Below are 17,036 nucleotides of genomic sequence, written 5' to 3'. Positions count from 1 at the left end.
CTCCTGGTTTCCAGCAATTCTTCTGCCTCAGCCTCCTGAGTAGCTGAGATTAGAGACAGGCACCACCACGTCCAGTTAATTTTTGTGTTTTTAGTAGAGACGGGGTTTTACCATGTTGGCCAGGCTGGTCTCAAACTCCTAACCTCAGGTGATCCACCGCCTCAGCCTCCCAAAGTGCTGGGATTAAAGGCATAAGCCACTGTGCCCAGCTAGATCTGTAGACTTCTAAAAGTGACTTTGCTTCTATAGGCATTACTGCTTTTCTCCAAAAATATAAACTTCAATCACCTCTCAGGAGTTCTTGTGCAAGAAGCAAAGTGATTATGCTTACATACTAAGTGACTTAGTCTTCAACAAAGTGACTCAATTGGAAAACATTCTCTCACACCAGAAATTAGAAATGTTAAGACTACAAACCTCAAATCTATACAGTATTTCAAAAAGTTGTATTACACAAAGAGTAGTATTAATTTACAGTAATAGTAACATTGACAATGATCATGTGGGAGTACTACATGCATGATCTAAACTAAACATTCTCTGCAAGGCATTCACATCCTACAAATTCGAAACATTGGAATTACTTGACACATAAAAGTTCAATTAAAAATAAATGTTGCTGCCTAATTTGATTTTTAGACATTATATAATTAATCAAGCTGCAGCTATCTTATAATGTCTTAAGATTTTTTACAAGTCAATGGAAATCTGTTTACAAGAAATTTAAAGTCACAAAACTTCTCACAAGGTTTTTTATAAAGTGTAAACATTATGTACATTTAAATGCTTAGTATTGTGAAAGAGTAATAAATTGGCATATCATCAATTCCCTTAAGCAACAATGCAAACCTAACAGACAATAAATTTTCACACGGTAATGCGGTGAGAAAACATGCAGAAACCTGAAACAAATATCTAATACATAGACATCAAAAATTGTTCTTGCTTAACAGTCTACCACATACACTGAATTCTTCCAATCCAAAAGGAGTCCTATTCTTGTTCATCTATGTTTTTTATATAAGCATTTTTCCTCAATATTTTTGAGCTATGTCTAATAATGAAGAAAATTAAAACACACATGTGAATACATAAAAATATTAAATTTACTGCAAGGAAAATAAATTAAAATAATAGTCACATATCTCATAAGATGAAAGGAGAGATCAAGGGTACACACACACACCATTTAGTTTGATTCCATTTCATAAAATATAGTATTTGAAGTTTCAAAAATGTGTTGCATTTATGTTGAAATAAAAACATGTAAGTATTGCTTGCAACAGGAGACAGACAAATTCCCAGGCAGACAGGGTCGGGTCTCCAGTGAAACTCTACCTTCAAACCAAGTCTAAAGCCTGGAAAACCAAGCTACCAGTTACAGACTGAATCCATGAACCAGAGTGAGAACCTCCATCGCGTCTTTCTCTCAATTGGTTCTTTCTGAATGATGCCTTTTAGCCAATCAAATGGTGACTTTTCCAAGGCCAACCATAAACCAAATGGCACACATTCCCCCATTCTAAGCCCATAAAAACCCTGGACTCAGCCTCACAGGTGGCTACCCACTTTTGGATCCCCTCTTGCTGTTGAGAGCTTTTCTTTCACTCAACAAATTCTACTCTCCCTTACTTTGTCTCCAGTGTCCCTGTATCTTATTCCTCTTGGTTGTGGGAAAAGAACCTGGAACTTGATGAACTGTGGGAGTGAAAGAGTTGTAAGCTCCTACATGCCGAGCTGCAGGGCAGTGGGAATTAAAGGTCTGTAACACTCTTGTCCACTGAACTACAGGAGTAAAAAAGCCACAACTATATGTTGCTTGCATGTGCAAAACTGTTGAGTTCTTAAATAATTGTATTATTTGCAAATAATGACTGATTTGTTTCTTACTTCCCCATCCTTTATTCTTTTACTTCTCTTTCATCTGACTGTGCTAGTTATAGCATCCAGTACCAGGCATAGAAATGGTGATTATGGTCATTCTTTTCTTGCTCTTCAATTTAAATATAATGTTCCTAACACATTAAGTTTGATGTTCAATTTAGATTTTTGTTGTATAACTTTACCAAGACATTTTAATTTGCTAAGAGTTTATCATGATTGGTGCAGAATTTAATCATATCTCCTCTCCAACTATAGAGACGATGTCACTAACTTTTAACTTGAATATATGATAAATTACTACAATTGAATTTTTAATAAACTATCTCTGAATCCCTAGGATAAATCAGTTTATACTCATGTTTATGAATGATAATAGCCTGAAATTTGTAACTTATTAACTTTTACCTCTATAACTTGAACCTATAAATATATAAATAATTTAACCACTATTCTGTTCATGCTTTACACACTTTCAGGAATATAATATCTATAGCATAAACAGAAACCATTAGGGTAGTACATTTAAAAAGTGCTACTACTCAAATCTATGATGTCCTTACACAGCTTCTAAGTGTTTGTTCATTTTGCATATTGGTCACTCAATAGTCACTGAGGGCCTACACTAGACCAGGCATCATTCCAGTTCTAGAAATAAAGTGGTAAACCAGACAAAAACATCTTGTCTTCTTTGGCTTCATATTCTAGATAAGGAAGTCAGACAGTTAGCATGAATAAGTAAAGCATTTTGTGCCAGATCATGTTAAATTGTTATAGAGAAAAAGCACGAAGAATGACAGGGAATACTTGAGTGAAAGATGGGAAGGTCATTTCACGCTCAATACAAACTGAAGCACATCTGGAAAGATACCAATATGATAAGGAAGCCAAAGCTAAGCATTATGATGAAAACTGTATAAACAAACTATTTTTTTGTGGAAAAGACAATTTTGGCAAGACTGGCAGATATGGTAGAGTAGTATTTCTCAGCTCAATTCATCCTAATGCAACAAAAATAAGAAATGATGTCTATGATGTGACCTACCCTTTCCTTCCTTGCCTAGAGAATGTACTGGAACAAAGATGAGACACATGGGTATCACTATTAGTTATTTTTATTAAAATAAATCCCAAATTTTAGAATTATTTTTAGTGTACGTAACTTACGTATATTTCACAAGTGGTTAAAAATCACTAGGTTGGCAATATTTTAAGGGTTTTATCTAGCTGTACCTTAAGGTCCCCTGAAAATCTGAATCTTTATAATTCCACAGCTAATTAATAAACAAATATTCAAATGTTATATAATTTGGACACAAATCTTTAGTGTCTTCATCTTACTCATTTGCTAAAGAGGAAAACTGCCAAAAATAATAAACATAATGACCTATTGTTTGGGTGTATCCAGCATCTGTTCCTGTGGGGAACGCACCTCACCCTTATTCTCATTCATGGAGTTTGGGTGGGGCTGACCTGGTTCCAGGTGTGGACAAGTTAACTAGGCCTGATTGACAGAAAGAACATTCACATAGGCCACAGTGGTTGAATCTGAAAATGAAGATATATTTTACAACAGGCTTAATGAGAATTAGAACTATAGTTTTTAGTGAAAATATTGGGATAGAGGCATTCTCTTTCCACTGAGTTTACAAAACATAAAATATAAAGTGGGAGCAGTATATTACATAGTATATGCTTGACAGTACTTAGAAAACCTCCTGAGAATAAAGAATCAAATTATTGGGTATAGATAGGGATGAGGAAGAGACTGATGAGAGAGGAAACTGCCCTTTTACCATCTGGGTTTGACAAAGCCTGAAGCCATTATCTTAGAATTTTTTCAGTTATATTTTTAAATCACTCTGTGTTGTGTTTCTGACATTTGCCATTAAAAAGCACCAACTGATAAACCAATTAGTTCATCAATTAATTCAATTGGATTAAAAACTACTCTTCCTTGATACTCCACCAGTAAATTTAGCTGAAATTGACATGCACGGCTGAATTTTAAATCATCACAAAATTTTATTCAGGAAGCAAAATACTGGAATCCATATGGCAACAAATCTACATAAAGATTTGACATATGTATTAATTCATGTTATAAAAACAAAGATCACTATATTCAAAATTTTAAGGATATTGGTTAAAAATTTAGAGATGAAATTAAAATTTGCAACTGTGGTGAGCATGTATTTCCTAGCTCATTAAAAATTATCAATCTAGTCACCTAAGTTATAATTTTGCAATTTACACACATTAGTCTACATTTTACTTTTTAAATTTTTAAATAAATTTGACATGTTGGACAAAACATTTTTACACACTTCCATCTAAAATGTCATAAGCATCAGAAAAATGTATGACAATTGAATTGAGGAAAGGTTAATCTGAATCCAATTAATATCCAAATAATATAAACCAATTAAAATTCTGAGATTTTGCAGCAACATGAGTGGAACCAGAGGCCATTATCTTAAGTAAGCAACTCAAACAGACACTCAGATACTAAGTTTTCAGTTATTAGTGGTAGCTAAATAATGTGTACACGTGAACAAAGAGGGGAATGACAGATATTGGAGACTTGGAAGTGGGGGAGGGGGTAAGGGGGAAATGAATGAGAAATTACATAATGGGTACAATGTACACTATTCAGATGGTAGATACACTAAACGCCAAGACTTCACTACTACATAACATATGCATGTAACAAAATTGCACTTGTTCTCCCTTAAATTTATACAAAATTAAAAAAAAAAAAAACTGAGAAGGCACAGAGTTAGCAATCATTTAGCCACCATACCTAAGTCAAATTTTGAAATTTTGAGCCAAACTACAGAATTTTGAGATAATTCATTCAAGTTTAGCACCAAGTAAAACTGAAAAGTCATAGAGAGATAGTCCCCTGTCTTCACAAGCTTTGTTAAAGCAAGGCATCTGTAACAGTAGAATCAAATGTAGCAATTTCTGTGACTTTTCCTAAGATTTTTTAAAAATTATAACTTGGTAACCTTTTGGCTTTGTACTGATTATTTTTCTTTACTGTATATTTTACATCAGAGAATTCATAATTCAAAGACCTAGAAGAGAGATCTCTCCACGATTCTTAGCACACATGCTTTCTTATTAAGCCCCAAATATAGACCAGCTGAAAAGATCCTTAATCTCAACACAATATACACAGCACTTCGCAAGACAGAGGCTTGCAAACAACTGTCCCACAGGCAGCAGAAGGCAAAACAGCTATTCGCCATCACACTTATGTTCTTGAATTTACAACAAGGGCCACATTTGCTATTGTTCAGCTAACCTCACATGCCTGAGGAGATAATTAAATTCTAAATAACAAAAGGCATGCATTTTTTAACACCCAATTAACCTGATGTAACCCTGGTTTACATGACTTGAGAAAGTTACTGGTGAAGAAAATCCATGTTCTCATGATGTTGCTGGCAAAGCCTGGTGTTCTGTTTATTAGAAAAACTGAAATTATGATATAGAAGGTAAAACTGTAGAAAATATGAATGAGACTCTGAAATTATATTGGCCAGGTCACTTGTTAAAAATTACCCCCCCATCACCAATTGTGTTTATATAGTTGCTTAAACTGGTAATTTTTAGGCTAAATACAATGCCTTCATTATTGAAATTGCTACCAAAGTTCAGAAAGATTTGCCATTGCATGTTTTAATGTTTGCTCTATAATCAGCATGTTTTAGAAAGCTTATGTAAACATTTTCATGTAAAAAGTCAGACTCAGGGATCATGCTTATTTATTTCTTCATGGGCTAGAACTGAGAAGTGAGTAACTAGATTTGAGCAACTTCTTATCTAGGGGCTTTGGCTTATTTCCTCTTATTACAGTGAGAAAATTACAAGCAAGTCTGTGTTAATGCTGGACTTTCTTAAACTATAAAAGTAAAAAAAAAAAAAGAAAAGAAAAATAGACTACCCTCCCTGAAGAGCCAATATCCTTTAATATCATCAAAACATCTTAAATAAGAAGCCAGAAATTTAATAAAGGGATAAGAGAATTAAGGTGGTGAACATGGCGCAATTAAATTTAAATCCTAGTAATATTTTAGAAAACATATTATTCCTACTTAAAAACAGATCAAGTCAGAATTTAAGATACCTAACCGGTAGATAAGCAAGAAATGACCTGACTCTTCACTGAAAGGCAACTAGAAATGAATAGTATAATGCAGATAGGTGTATTATAAAACCACAAATGCGTATTTTCATACATTAAAAAACTATATGTGGCTTAAGATTTAGTGATTGGTATATTTTCACAAAAGCATATCCCCACTGGAGGATCAAACTATTTTTTGTTACCTTACTTTATAGTAAGAATGGAGCATAAGGTTGACTCAAACCAATGATGTAAATACATACCAGTAGGTAATATATTGTTTAGTGGTCCGTATTTTTTTTTTTTTTTTTTTTTTTTTTTTTTTTTTTTGAGACGGAGTCTTGCTCTGTCACCCAGGCTGGAGCGCAGTGACCAGATCTCGGCTCACTACAAGCTCCGCCTCCCGGGTTCACGCCATTCTCCTGCCTCAGCCTCCCGAGTAGCTGGGACTACAGGCGCCCGCCACCTCGCCCGGCTAGTTTTTTTTTTTGTATTTTTTAGTAGAGACGGGGTTTCACCGTGTTAGCCAGGATGGTCTCGATCTCCTGACCTTGTGATCCACCCGTCTCGGCCTCCCAAAGTGCTGGGATTACAGGCTTGAGCCACCGCGCCCGGCCTAGTGGTCCGTATTTTAATACATTTTATATTGTGCTGGTTTCAGCTTGCAAGCCTATGAACAAAATTAAACTCTCTTTCCTTGCGTCTTAACTTCAATACTTCTAATACAAAAGTATTTTTGGTAAACAAAAAAAAGTAGTATGTTTAATAGTGAACTTTTAGTTCCTTGTGTTTCTGAACTCCTCTTTTGAAAGATTTGTCTGTACATAAGATCTGTGGTCTAATTATTTCTTTTTTCTTTTTTCTTTTTTTTTTTTTTGGTCTAATTATTTCAATTGTGACTTAGAAACTTTTGAGCCATAAGTACAAATTCTGAACCTTTTTTTAAAAAAAGAAAACAGTAAAAATGAAAAGATTACAAGGTACAATTTTAGCTGGAAAAAGTGGCAAATTCTCTGTGGTACTCTTTTTGAACACTATTTCTTTATATTCCTCCTTACAAAGTGTTTTAGAATGATACAGTGATTACAAACATACATATAAACAATGACAAAAGCATAATAGTCATGAATAGTGTCTGTGTAAAACATCTGTGTTTTTCCTGTCCATTAAAATCCAGAATCTAAAAGGAATTACTGTAGATGTGTTTATTATTAAACCAACTCATTTCTAAACAGCATTAGTACATTGTCACTTTCCATTCAGTAAGAGGAAGTTTGAATCTTAATTAAAGTATACTTCCTTACCAGTTGTCAAAGGTGAATAATGAGATGGAAGAAAAACTAATAAATCTTGCTATTTTCTATAAACAAAACTAAATGCCAAACATGACACACCTTCCTGATTCTCCATGGAGAAAGTCCTTTTATATTTCCATTGTGATCAAAATCAGAAACATTGATAGGATTCTCAGAGACTATAAACACATGCCCTAATTTTACAAACAAGTCTCTTTACTGAGTGGGAAAGAAAGTAAGGAATTTTGCATATGACCCAAATTCTACCACTCTTCCACTCTCATTCCTGGAAAATGGTTCTTGGACAGATAGCTCCTGATTCTGGAAATCACTTACCTTTGCTCTAAAATGATATACAGCATCTATTAGGCAATACGCTGCAAATGTTTCAAAGCATTCAGACTTATTGCCATTGACTTAGAATGTCAAATCTTTAAAATTAGGTTGACTTCACATTTCTCCTATCTAGTTTCATTTCCTACCCTTCTTGATGCTTTCAAATCCTCCAGCATGAACGTGATGCTCTTCACTTGACTCCATTAAACACTGCAATTTTACAGTTCCTTGTACAGCTGCTTATGCAGTTTGGATAATTAGTGTTGCATAAAGTGAAAACAAACAAAGATATCTCCCTCACTCACATATTATTCAAGGAAATTCTACATAAAACTGCTGCAAGCAGGATACACACATTTTATTTCAATGCACTAAAATAATGCCCTGTACATTAGAAAACATTCAATTTTGCAAAGCCTAATTATTCAGTTTGTTCTTTTAGACTATTTGTCATGCCACTATTTTTTCTATATTTCATTACTCAAAATATCAGAAACTAGACAAAGACTAAAATCAAATCCCATTTTCAATTTTTCATTGATATAAGTAATAGAGCTGGAGTTTTACTGAGTAAATAGTTATAGGAAATCAGATGAATCCCAATGAAGTATATCAATATTTTCTGTAAGTCCACAACATGTTTTCCCTGAAGACTACCAGTAGGATTCCACTTGTCAAATTGCCTTCTTTTTGTTTCTATTCCTCTTAACTTACTATATAACTATCCCCTGGAAATACCTTTCTAGAACCTCTGCAACACAACACCTTTTGTATTACATGCTTTTACTGTATGCATCTCAACTTTCTCAATTGTAATACCACCATTTTCTAGAATTATTTTGTAACACCGACTTCACTAACCTGAATCAAAATAATATAGCCTACCTATGCACTGCCATTAATACAATGCTCTAATTAAAACATAAAACTCACAGTGTCAAAAATAATTCCTTTTATTATGACATGAGTTGGGATAGTGAGGAAGTCTCACAAAAACAAGGGATATGGGACAATTTTTTAAAAATAACTTATACCTCTATTTTTGCCAGTTTAATATTTGTCTTAAGTAAAGTTCCGATCTCCTCTATTTATATTCTTAACACTACTTTTATTGATTTTGCAGTGTTCTATACTGAATCTCTTTTCAAATACATAAGTTGAAAAAGCAATACATTAGGTAAAAAAATGCAGTCTGTAATTTCATAATTTCAAGATAATGCATTTAATTTTCTCACTTCATAATGATCTTCTAAATTATGGTGACTCTATGGAGTCTCCTTTTATGACACACAGAAGCTGCCCTGCACCAGGTGAGACAGCACGGCAGGCAAGGTGAACATTAGCCTTCCTCTTATACTATTGTGTGTCCCACCCTTATCAAAGAAGGCTTTCTTTGGCTAATTCATCTTAAAAATGTGGTAGAACAAGGTAGAGAATAAGTGTATAACACCCATTCTTCATATGTATGCCCATGTAATTTTGAAGGATATCATCTCCAGGTGTATGAATTCCTTGAGAACTGAAACCTTGTTTGAAGTTCGTACTACCCCTTGGTGGCCAGCACATTACATTGTACAGAATAGACACTGGGAACTCAGAAAATAAGCTGGATGTTTGGACTTAGAATGAATAGAGAGATTTGAGTCTTTCCGTGCCAACAGCACTCTCACAAACGTGAACATTCCTAAAACCCATCAGATTTTCTGTGAGAAGTGTGGCAAGCACCAATGCCACAAAGTGACAGAGGACAAGAAGAGCAAGGATTCTCTGTCTGCCCAGGGAAAGTAGTGTTATGACAGATGGCAGGGTGGCTCTGGTGGGTAGACTAAGCCAGTTATCCAGAAAAAAGCTAAAACTACAAAGATGATTGTGCTAAGGCTTGAGTGCATTAAACCCAGCCCAACTGCAGATCTAAGAGAATGCTAGCTATCAAAAGATGCAAGCATTTTGAACTGGAAGAAGATAAGTAGAGAGAGGGCCAAGTGATAGTTCTAAGGGTCTTTTTTTTTTGAGATGAGTCTCGCTCTGTTGTCCAGGCTGGAGGGCAGTGGAACAATCTCGGCTCACTGAAGCCTCTGCTTCCCAGGGATTCAAGTGATTGTCCTGCTTCAGCCTCTCCAGTAGCTGGGATTATAGGTGCTCTCCACCACAATCGGCTAGTTTTTGTATTTCTAGTAGAGACGGGGTTTCACACTGTTGGCCAGGTTGGTCTCGAACTCCTGATCTCAGGTGATCTGAAAGCCTCAGCCTCCCAAAGTGCTGGGATTACAGGCATGAGCCACGGCGCCCAGCCCTAAGTGTCATCTTTTGTTTTATTACGAATAAAATAAAATCTTGAGTTTACATTCACACAAAAAAAGAAAGATTTGAAAGCAAATCTAAAACGCAGAGTTTTAGGTTGTACCATCTGAAATACAACCACTACGGAATGAGATCCTTTAGGAATGTATATAAGAACAAGCTATTAAACAAAATATTCATTTTGGTTTTTTAAAAAATTTAAGCTTGGTATCTAAAATAATACAGCCACTTTATAATTAAAACAAGAAAGACAAATTTTAGTAACGTGAGAATGACCACAAGGTTACTGAAGAACCAGAACTTAAAGCTATGGCTGAAGATGCCCATTTCAATATTACATCCACATTTTTTTCACTTATATGCAATTTCCCTCTCTTTAATAAAAATTAGAAAATGATACAATTGCACTAATGTGTTTGATAGGTATCTGATCCAAATCAAGCTCTTTAAAAACAATTGTACAGATAACGTAAAAATAACTTTTGCCTTTCTACTACCCTATGTCCTCTTCCAGCTGTTATCACTCTCAGTGCAATAAAAAAGTATATACATATACACATGTGTATGGATAGATACATGTATATAATTTGTATTTTTTTTTTTTGTATTTAAACATGTCTAGCCCTATTTACCCTATAAACTCCTTAATCTTCATGGGGGTGAGTAGCAAGAAATACTTAGCCTACAATATCAGCACTTCAGTATTACTGTGGTAGGCAGCATTTGATATGGTTCCTAATGATAACCCTCGTGTAGTTACCTCCCCTGAGTGTGGGTACAGCAAAGGGGATGGGATGTCAGTTGCTGATGTTACAGACGACTGTGACTTCCATCTTCTGGTTCTCTCTTGCTTTCTATGATGTTTCCAGACACACTGTGCAAAGGCCCTTGTGGCAAAGAACAGAAGCAGGCCTGCAGTAAGGAGCTCATGAAATCGTGAACTGAGGCCTCAGTGCAATAGCACACGAGGAACTGAATTATGTCAACAGCCAGGTGAGTGAGCTACTTGGGAAAATTTCCGGGAGAGCTTTGAGATGGTTGCATCCTTGATGGAGACCGAGAGCCTGAGGACCCACAGAAACCGTGAGACAATAAATATTGGGTTATGTAGTAACAGCTAACAAATGCACTGTTCAGAAAAATTTGCTCATTAAAAATTTCCATGGCAGCACCCTCCTTAAGTTAGAGGATGCTTCTCTTCATTCTCATAGAGAAAGTAGCTTTTCTGATCCAGAAAAAAAAAAAAAGAAAGAAAGAAAAGATCTGGATACAAACATACTGTTAGATAGAAATAAAACCTACTGTTCAATACGTCAGTAGGGTGACAATAGTTAACAATCAAAACACATTTCAAAATATCTGGAAGAGCATAACTAAAATGTTCCTAGCATAAAGAAAAGATAAATAATATTCAAGGTGATGAATATCCTGATTACCCTGATTTTATTTTTACACATGATGTGAATGGATCAAATTACCAAATGTACCCTGAAAATACATGCATTATGTATTGACAAAATAATCTGTAGCAGAAGGTGTGTGTTTAATATTGCATTTCATTTACATATTTCTAAGTAAAACAAGCTTAACGCCATTCTCTAATGAGTCTGCCAAGTAAGCTAACCAAACTCTCTAAAAACATTTTCAAAATTACAAATTTTTGAAAACATATTTTATGACCTTTGCATTTTCCCAAAGAATGACTAAGTCTAAACAATAAAAGCCAAAACAATATTGAAAGTGAAAAATATTTAGTCTCAGAAACATTCCCACATCAAAAAAGCCTGATTACTTTGAAGAGGGTATTATGGGTTTCTGTAAACAGATTTGGTGTTGCATGTTTGGTACATCTGCCATATGATTCGGTGCCATGGAAAGTTTTGTGTGTTTAGTAAATAATTCCCAGTTAAATTCCAAGTAATCGTTCATTGTAGAAAGTTGAACTTCTAAATCTAACCTCACCCATAATTACCATAAAAAAATCAGTGTTCTGCTAACTGACAGCATACACCCATTTGTTCTCCAAAGGATCATGCATACTTAAAGATGATTTCTCTATCTAGTGGACACAGAGCAAATGCTGACCTTTGAGATGAAAAAATGGATGTCGGTGGTACCCTATACATTCACATCTTTAGGACCAAAGCTGTAATAGAGCAGTGAAAACTGTTCCTGTATCATTATCAGTTGATTTAAGGTAATCACACGGAGTTTGACAATCAAGAATGTTTCTTGGATGTCCTTTACAATAAACAGAAAACTTTCAAAGCCCAGACAATAGAGAAGAACAATATTACTTACGTCATCGAGTAGAACAATATGGTTTATACTTTGTAACACAAGACCAATACATACAGGTTTATATAATTTAATTTCATTACCAAAAATATTTATTTTATTGTTCCATATCCTGTTTTGGAGATTTTTTTAATAATAATTCTCATAAATTGTTTACAATTTTTTTTAAAAAAACAAAAATGTACAGAACTGCTTTGGTAACTTTCTTATTTGTATGTCTCTCAGATCTGCAGTTGTAGGAACAAAAGAAAACATAGAATTCAGGTTAAGGGAGAGGATAAGAGAGTGCTTCTGCTTTATCCCGTGGCCTCTCCACGGCTTGGTTTTTGCAGGTCTGCCCATTAGTGCCATCCTTTCCAATGTCCCCATCCAATTAAAATACCGAGTAAGCTAACATGGCTTTCAAAGTTCTATTTCCCACTATACGTTAGTGAAATGACAGTTTAGTGGGGAAGAAATAAGAGAAAACAGATAGGCTAAAATGATATACACTCCTCACCATGCTGCCACATTTAATATGCTCCTCAGCCTTCCTCTGATGGATCCTAACTCCCCAACTCTCTTCCACTGTACTTTGATCAAGACATCTGATAAAAGAACAGCTCCCTCTCTGAACTCTACTGAAATATATACACAGTAATGAATAATTTCTCCAGTAAAAGAAAGGAAATAATAGTGCAGGTGAAGTTTGTGGTTGCATATGGAAAGGAAAGAAAAACCAGGCTCAGTTCCAGAATGTCTGTGTGTCAGAGTGAGATATGTATGTATAACGCATCTCTGGACACAGCCAGCAACACCATCCTCTGTCTCCACTTTCTCATCCAACATAGGCTTTAATGTGGAAGTTCTGACATCTGCATTTTACAAATGAAGAACCTGGGGCCTATAAAACTTACATTGCTTGTCTGAGGTGATATAACTAGTTTTTCCAATGTGGAGGGCAACAGACACTAGTTCAGTGAAAGAAACAATCAGTTATAATAGCTTATGGGAAACTTTTTAACTTTGAACTTATGTGCTTCTATTGCTAAATCCCTAAGCATGTAAAATGCACAGGTTAAAGACAAAACTGCTTACAGTACTTTAGATATTTTATAGGCTTTAAAATTTTTACTGTCACAGAAGTTCACATGCAAAATTAAAAAATATATAGTTGCAAATATTTGCATTAAAAAGTCATTATAGAGGTATTTTCAGATTTCAACAAAATTAAGACTACACACTCTAAGCTATTGGCTTAGGCTATTCATGCCAAAAATATTCTGTCTCTGTAAGTTCACTGCTAGATCAAATACAGATTTTTAGGTGATTAGTACAGGTTCCTCAAATATAATTTTGTATCATGGACCTTAATGATGACTTGCATAGAAAAGTTAGATTAATAATTACAAGTGAATAATATTTTACACATAGAATTATTTAAAATTATACTTAAAAGGGACTTAGTCTAATTTAATTTTGCTACCAAAAAATTTCATTTTATTGTTCCATATCCTGTTTTGGGGATTTTTATAATAATTTTCAACAATCTTTTACAGCCAGGCACAGTAGCTCACACTTGTAATCTCAGCACTTTGGGAGGCCGAGGCGGGTGGATCACCTGAGGTCAGAAGTTCAAGACCAACTGGGTCAACATGGTGAAACCCCCGACTCTACTAAATATACAAAAATTAGCTGGGCATGGTGGTGGGTGCCTGTAATCCCAGCTACTAGGGAAACTATGGCAGGAGAATCGCTTGAACCCAGGAGGCGGAGGTTGCAATGAGCCGAGATTGTGCCATTGCGCGCCAGCCTGGGCAATTAAGAGCAAAACTTTGTCTCAAAAAAAAAAAAAAAAAAAAAAAAAAAAAAAATTAACAGAACTGCTTTAGTAACTTTCTTATTTGTCCCTTAGTCTCTTTTAAGTATTAAACTATGAAAGCTCATTTTAATTAGCCACAGTCATGTCTATAGGATTATTTGAGAGAGAGAGGTAAGGCCTGGTTTCAATTCATTCAACAAATTGTGAAAGCAAGCTTTATGTTACACTTCTAATCTAGAGCAAGAATTTCAAATCATCCCAAATTACTTTACATGAGTTACTGAGCATTGGATAAAGTCAGAAAACTTTATACTATGTGTAAATGGCCAAGCCAATAACATAATCCGTAAGTCTATATTTAAGCTATCTACAAAGAGGTGGTTTTAAGTAATAAATTTTCTTTTTGAGTTAATGTTAAATCTGAATTTCAAGTAAACATCAAGGACTTTTCAATTCAAGTATGTTCTATGTAACATTTGGAAAATGCACTAAAAATTATTGTTTATGTGAAATTCAAATTTAACTGGACATCATATATATAACCTGGCAACATTACTCTCTACTGGAAAGTCAACTACAGTGCAGTGCATACAGACTCTTTTTGCCTGACCAAATGAGAGTTCCAGGGATTATTTATACTCTCCAATTTCTGATTGAGATTTGCCTCAATAAAGTCTATTTTCTAACTGCACTATGTGACAATAGTAGCATTTGTCAATGACTCCTTTAGACAACAAGAGAAAAAGAACAGATCTTCCCCACTGTAATAATCTGAGTACAACCAAAAAAGCTTTTTTTTTCTTTTTCTTTTTTTTTCTTTTTTGAGACAGGGCCTCACTCTGTTTCTCAGGCTGGAGTGCAGGGGCGGGGATCTCTGCTCACTGCAACCTCCGCCTCCACCTCCCAGATTCAAGCAATTCTCCCACCTCAGCCTCCCAGGTAGCTGGGACTACAGGTGCCCACAACCATGTCTGGCTAACTTTTTAATTTTTTTGTAGAGACGGGGGTTTCACCATGTTGGCCAGGCTCCTCTTGAACTCCTGACCTCAAGTGATCCACCCAACTCAGCCTCCCAAAGTGTTAGGATTACAGGCATGAGCCACCACACCCAGCCCAAAAAGAATCTCTTAAAGAGAAAATATTACTGACCATGGATACAGATCTGAGTTCTGTTACTCTACCAGTTATCTGTCTTTGGGCAAATAAATATATGTAACTCCTTGGGCCTTGGCTGTCCTGACTTCAGTAGCCTCCTACAGCATTAACATTTTGCAATTCCATTATCCGACGTGAACTAAAATTTGCCTAGTTGTTGATAACTGAGGTCATGCTTGCATATTTTGGAAGCAGAAGAAACAACCACCTCTAAGTTAAAAGAAAACCAAGGGACTAGCTAAAAGATGGTCCTTATATTTAATTAAAATGCATAGTTTCAGAAGAAATGTTACCCACAGGTTAAAAATGCAGCTGAAATAATTTCATAAACAATAGCTGTTGTTACCCATAAATAACTTTAAATATCTGTCATTCGCTGGACATTCAATACCAAATTATTTTTGAGACCACCAAAAAAAGCAGTGGACTATTTAACTTGCTAGACTCTTGTATGGTACCTCCAAGAAACTCTAAAGTAGTCACAAATTCAATGAAAGCTATCTTTGCACAAAGGACAAATCCACAGATTCTCCAAAGTTTTTCCCCTAAATCTATCTCCTAATAGATTTTCCAAATTCTTTGTTTTAAATAGCATTTCTCTGCACAAAGAATCTGTAATGCTAGCTCATTATGTCTTCAGTGTACCTAGCATGCAGCTGCTGAAGACAGTGACAATGAATGCATTTCTCTAGTTAAGTACCATGCCCTCGTATAATCTGAATGCTAGGCAGTGCTTTCAAATGATTAAATAACCTGTTTAGGGAGAGAAACAATTGACTACCAATATCTTTAACATAACATGAAAGTAAACAATCTTAAATTATACCAGTGGACAAGGATTATGGCTTTGTAGGGTTTCCAGTAAATATAAGAATTTTATTAGATTTGAAATTCAAATTTCATATTTGGAACAAACTTACAAAAAGTATTATATATTTGAAATTCAATTTTAACTGGGCAAATCATGCTTCTATTTGATAAACTTGACAGTTCTATTTGAGATACCTAATATGAGATGTTTGCTCATTAGCATTTCCCAAATACTAGTGAGTTTTATTGGTTTCTATTTTTTTCTAGAGGCAAGAGGTTCTACTATGATAGCACACACATAGATGAGTAACTTTCCAGCCATAATTTCACTTGACATTAATATCCTCTGCTTTTAACAAATCAGATACCTACCATTAAAACTAGTCTACAGAACAGACATTCGGAAGATAAACATTTTACCTACCTGTGGGTAAGATATGAGAAGGCCATATAACAAAATATTTCTTTCTTTTACTTTCTTTGAAAATTCTTTAATCTGCATTAGGTTTTCCATTTTCTGACTGGGAGGTACTAATTTAAAATCAAGAAAATGAACCTGCAAAATACAAAAGACAATCTTTAGAATATCATTCCCTTCAACTTTCTCTGGAAGGAAAAAACATTAAAGAAGCTCAAAACCCATATGATTACAATATTGCAATAATCTTCATTAACTTGTGTTAATTTCTAGTTGTGCTTCAAGACATACTTAAGGTCAATGAATCCTCCTTTATAAATACAGATGTAGTAAACACTTACAGAGAACATGAGGTTGAAAAATCAAATGCTAGTATTCTCTTTCGCTTAGAGTCAAATGCATAAAGTATATGTGATTTCATCAAATCATTCAACTTAATTCATAATTTTTAACTAAGCGAGATAGAAATACAGTATTACATATACTAAGAAATTAACAATATAAATAAAATTCAAGAAGAGTGATCATCCATTTAAGTAAATTAAGTTTTTAAAAAGAATCTCTTTCAATGTAATCAATAATCGTCATCTCTAACATGTAATTATT

General features: G+C 34.7%; 1 protein-coding gene across 6 annotated transcripts in view; it reads right to left on the bottom strand.

Moving 5' to 3' along the window:
• CRPPA (CDP-L-ribitol pyrophosphorylase A) overlaps nt 1–17,036 on the bottom strand; it is a 328,191-nt gene that overhangs the window by 113,233 nt on the left and 197,922 nt on the right. For 5 of the 6 annotated variants that reach the window (XR_012432614.1, XM_005550062.4, XM_065542252.1 and 2 more), the window contains one exon: nt 16,437–16,568. Coding sequence is in view for 4 of the 6 variants with exons in the window: in XM_005550062.4 (XP_005550119.3) it covers nt 16,437–16,568 (132 nt within the window). In the remaining 2 variants the exon portion in view is untranslated. Of the gene's footprint in view, nt 1–16,436; nt 16,569–17,036 lie in introns of those variants that run through there. The other variant, XR_012432615.1, reaches the window with a different exon arrangement.

This window comes from Macaca fascicularis, chromosome 3, assembly GCF_037993035.2.
Source record: "Macaca fascicularis isolate 582-1 chromosome 3, T2T-MFA8v1.1".
NCBI lineage: Eukaryota > Metazoa > Chordata > Mammalia > Primates > Cercopithecidae > Macaca > Macaca fascicularis.
The sequence above is the reverse complement of the archived record's forward strand: the minus strand, read 5'-3'. Positions and strand labels throughout refer to the sequence as shown.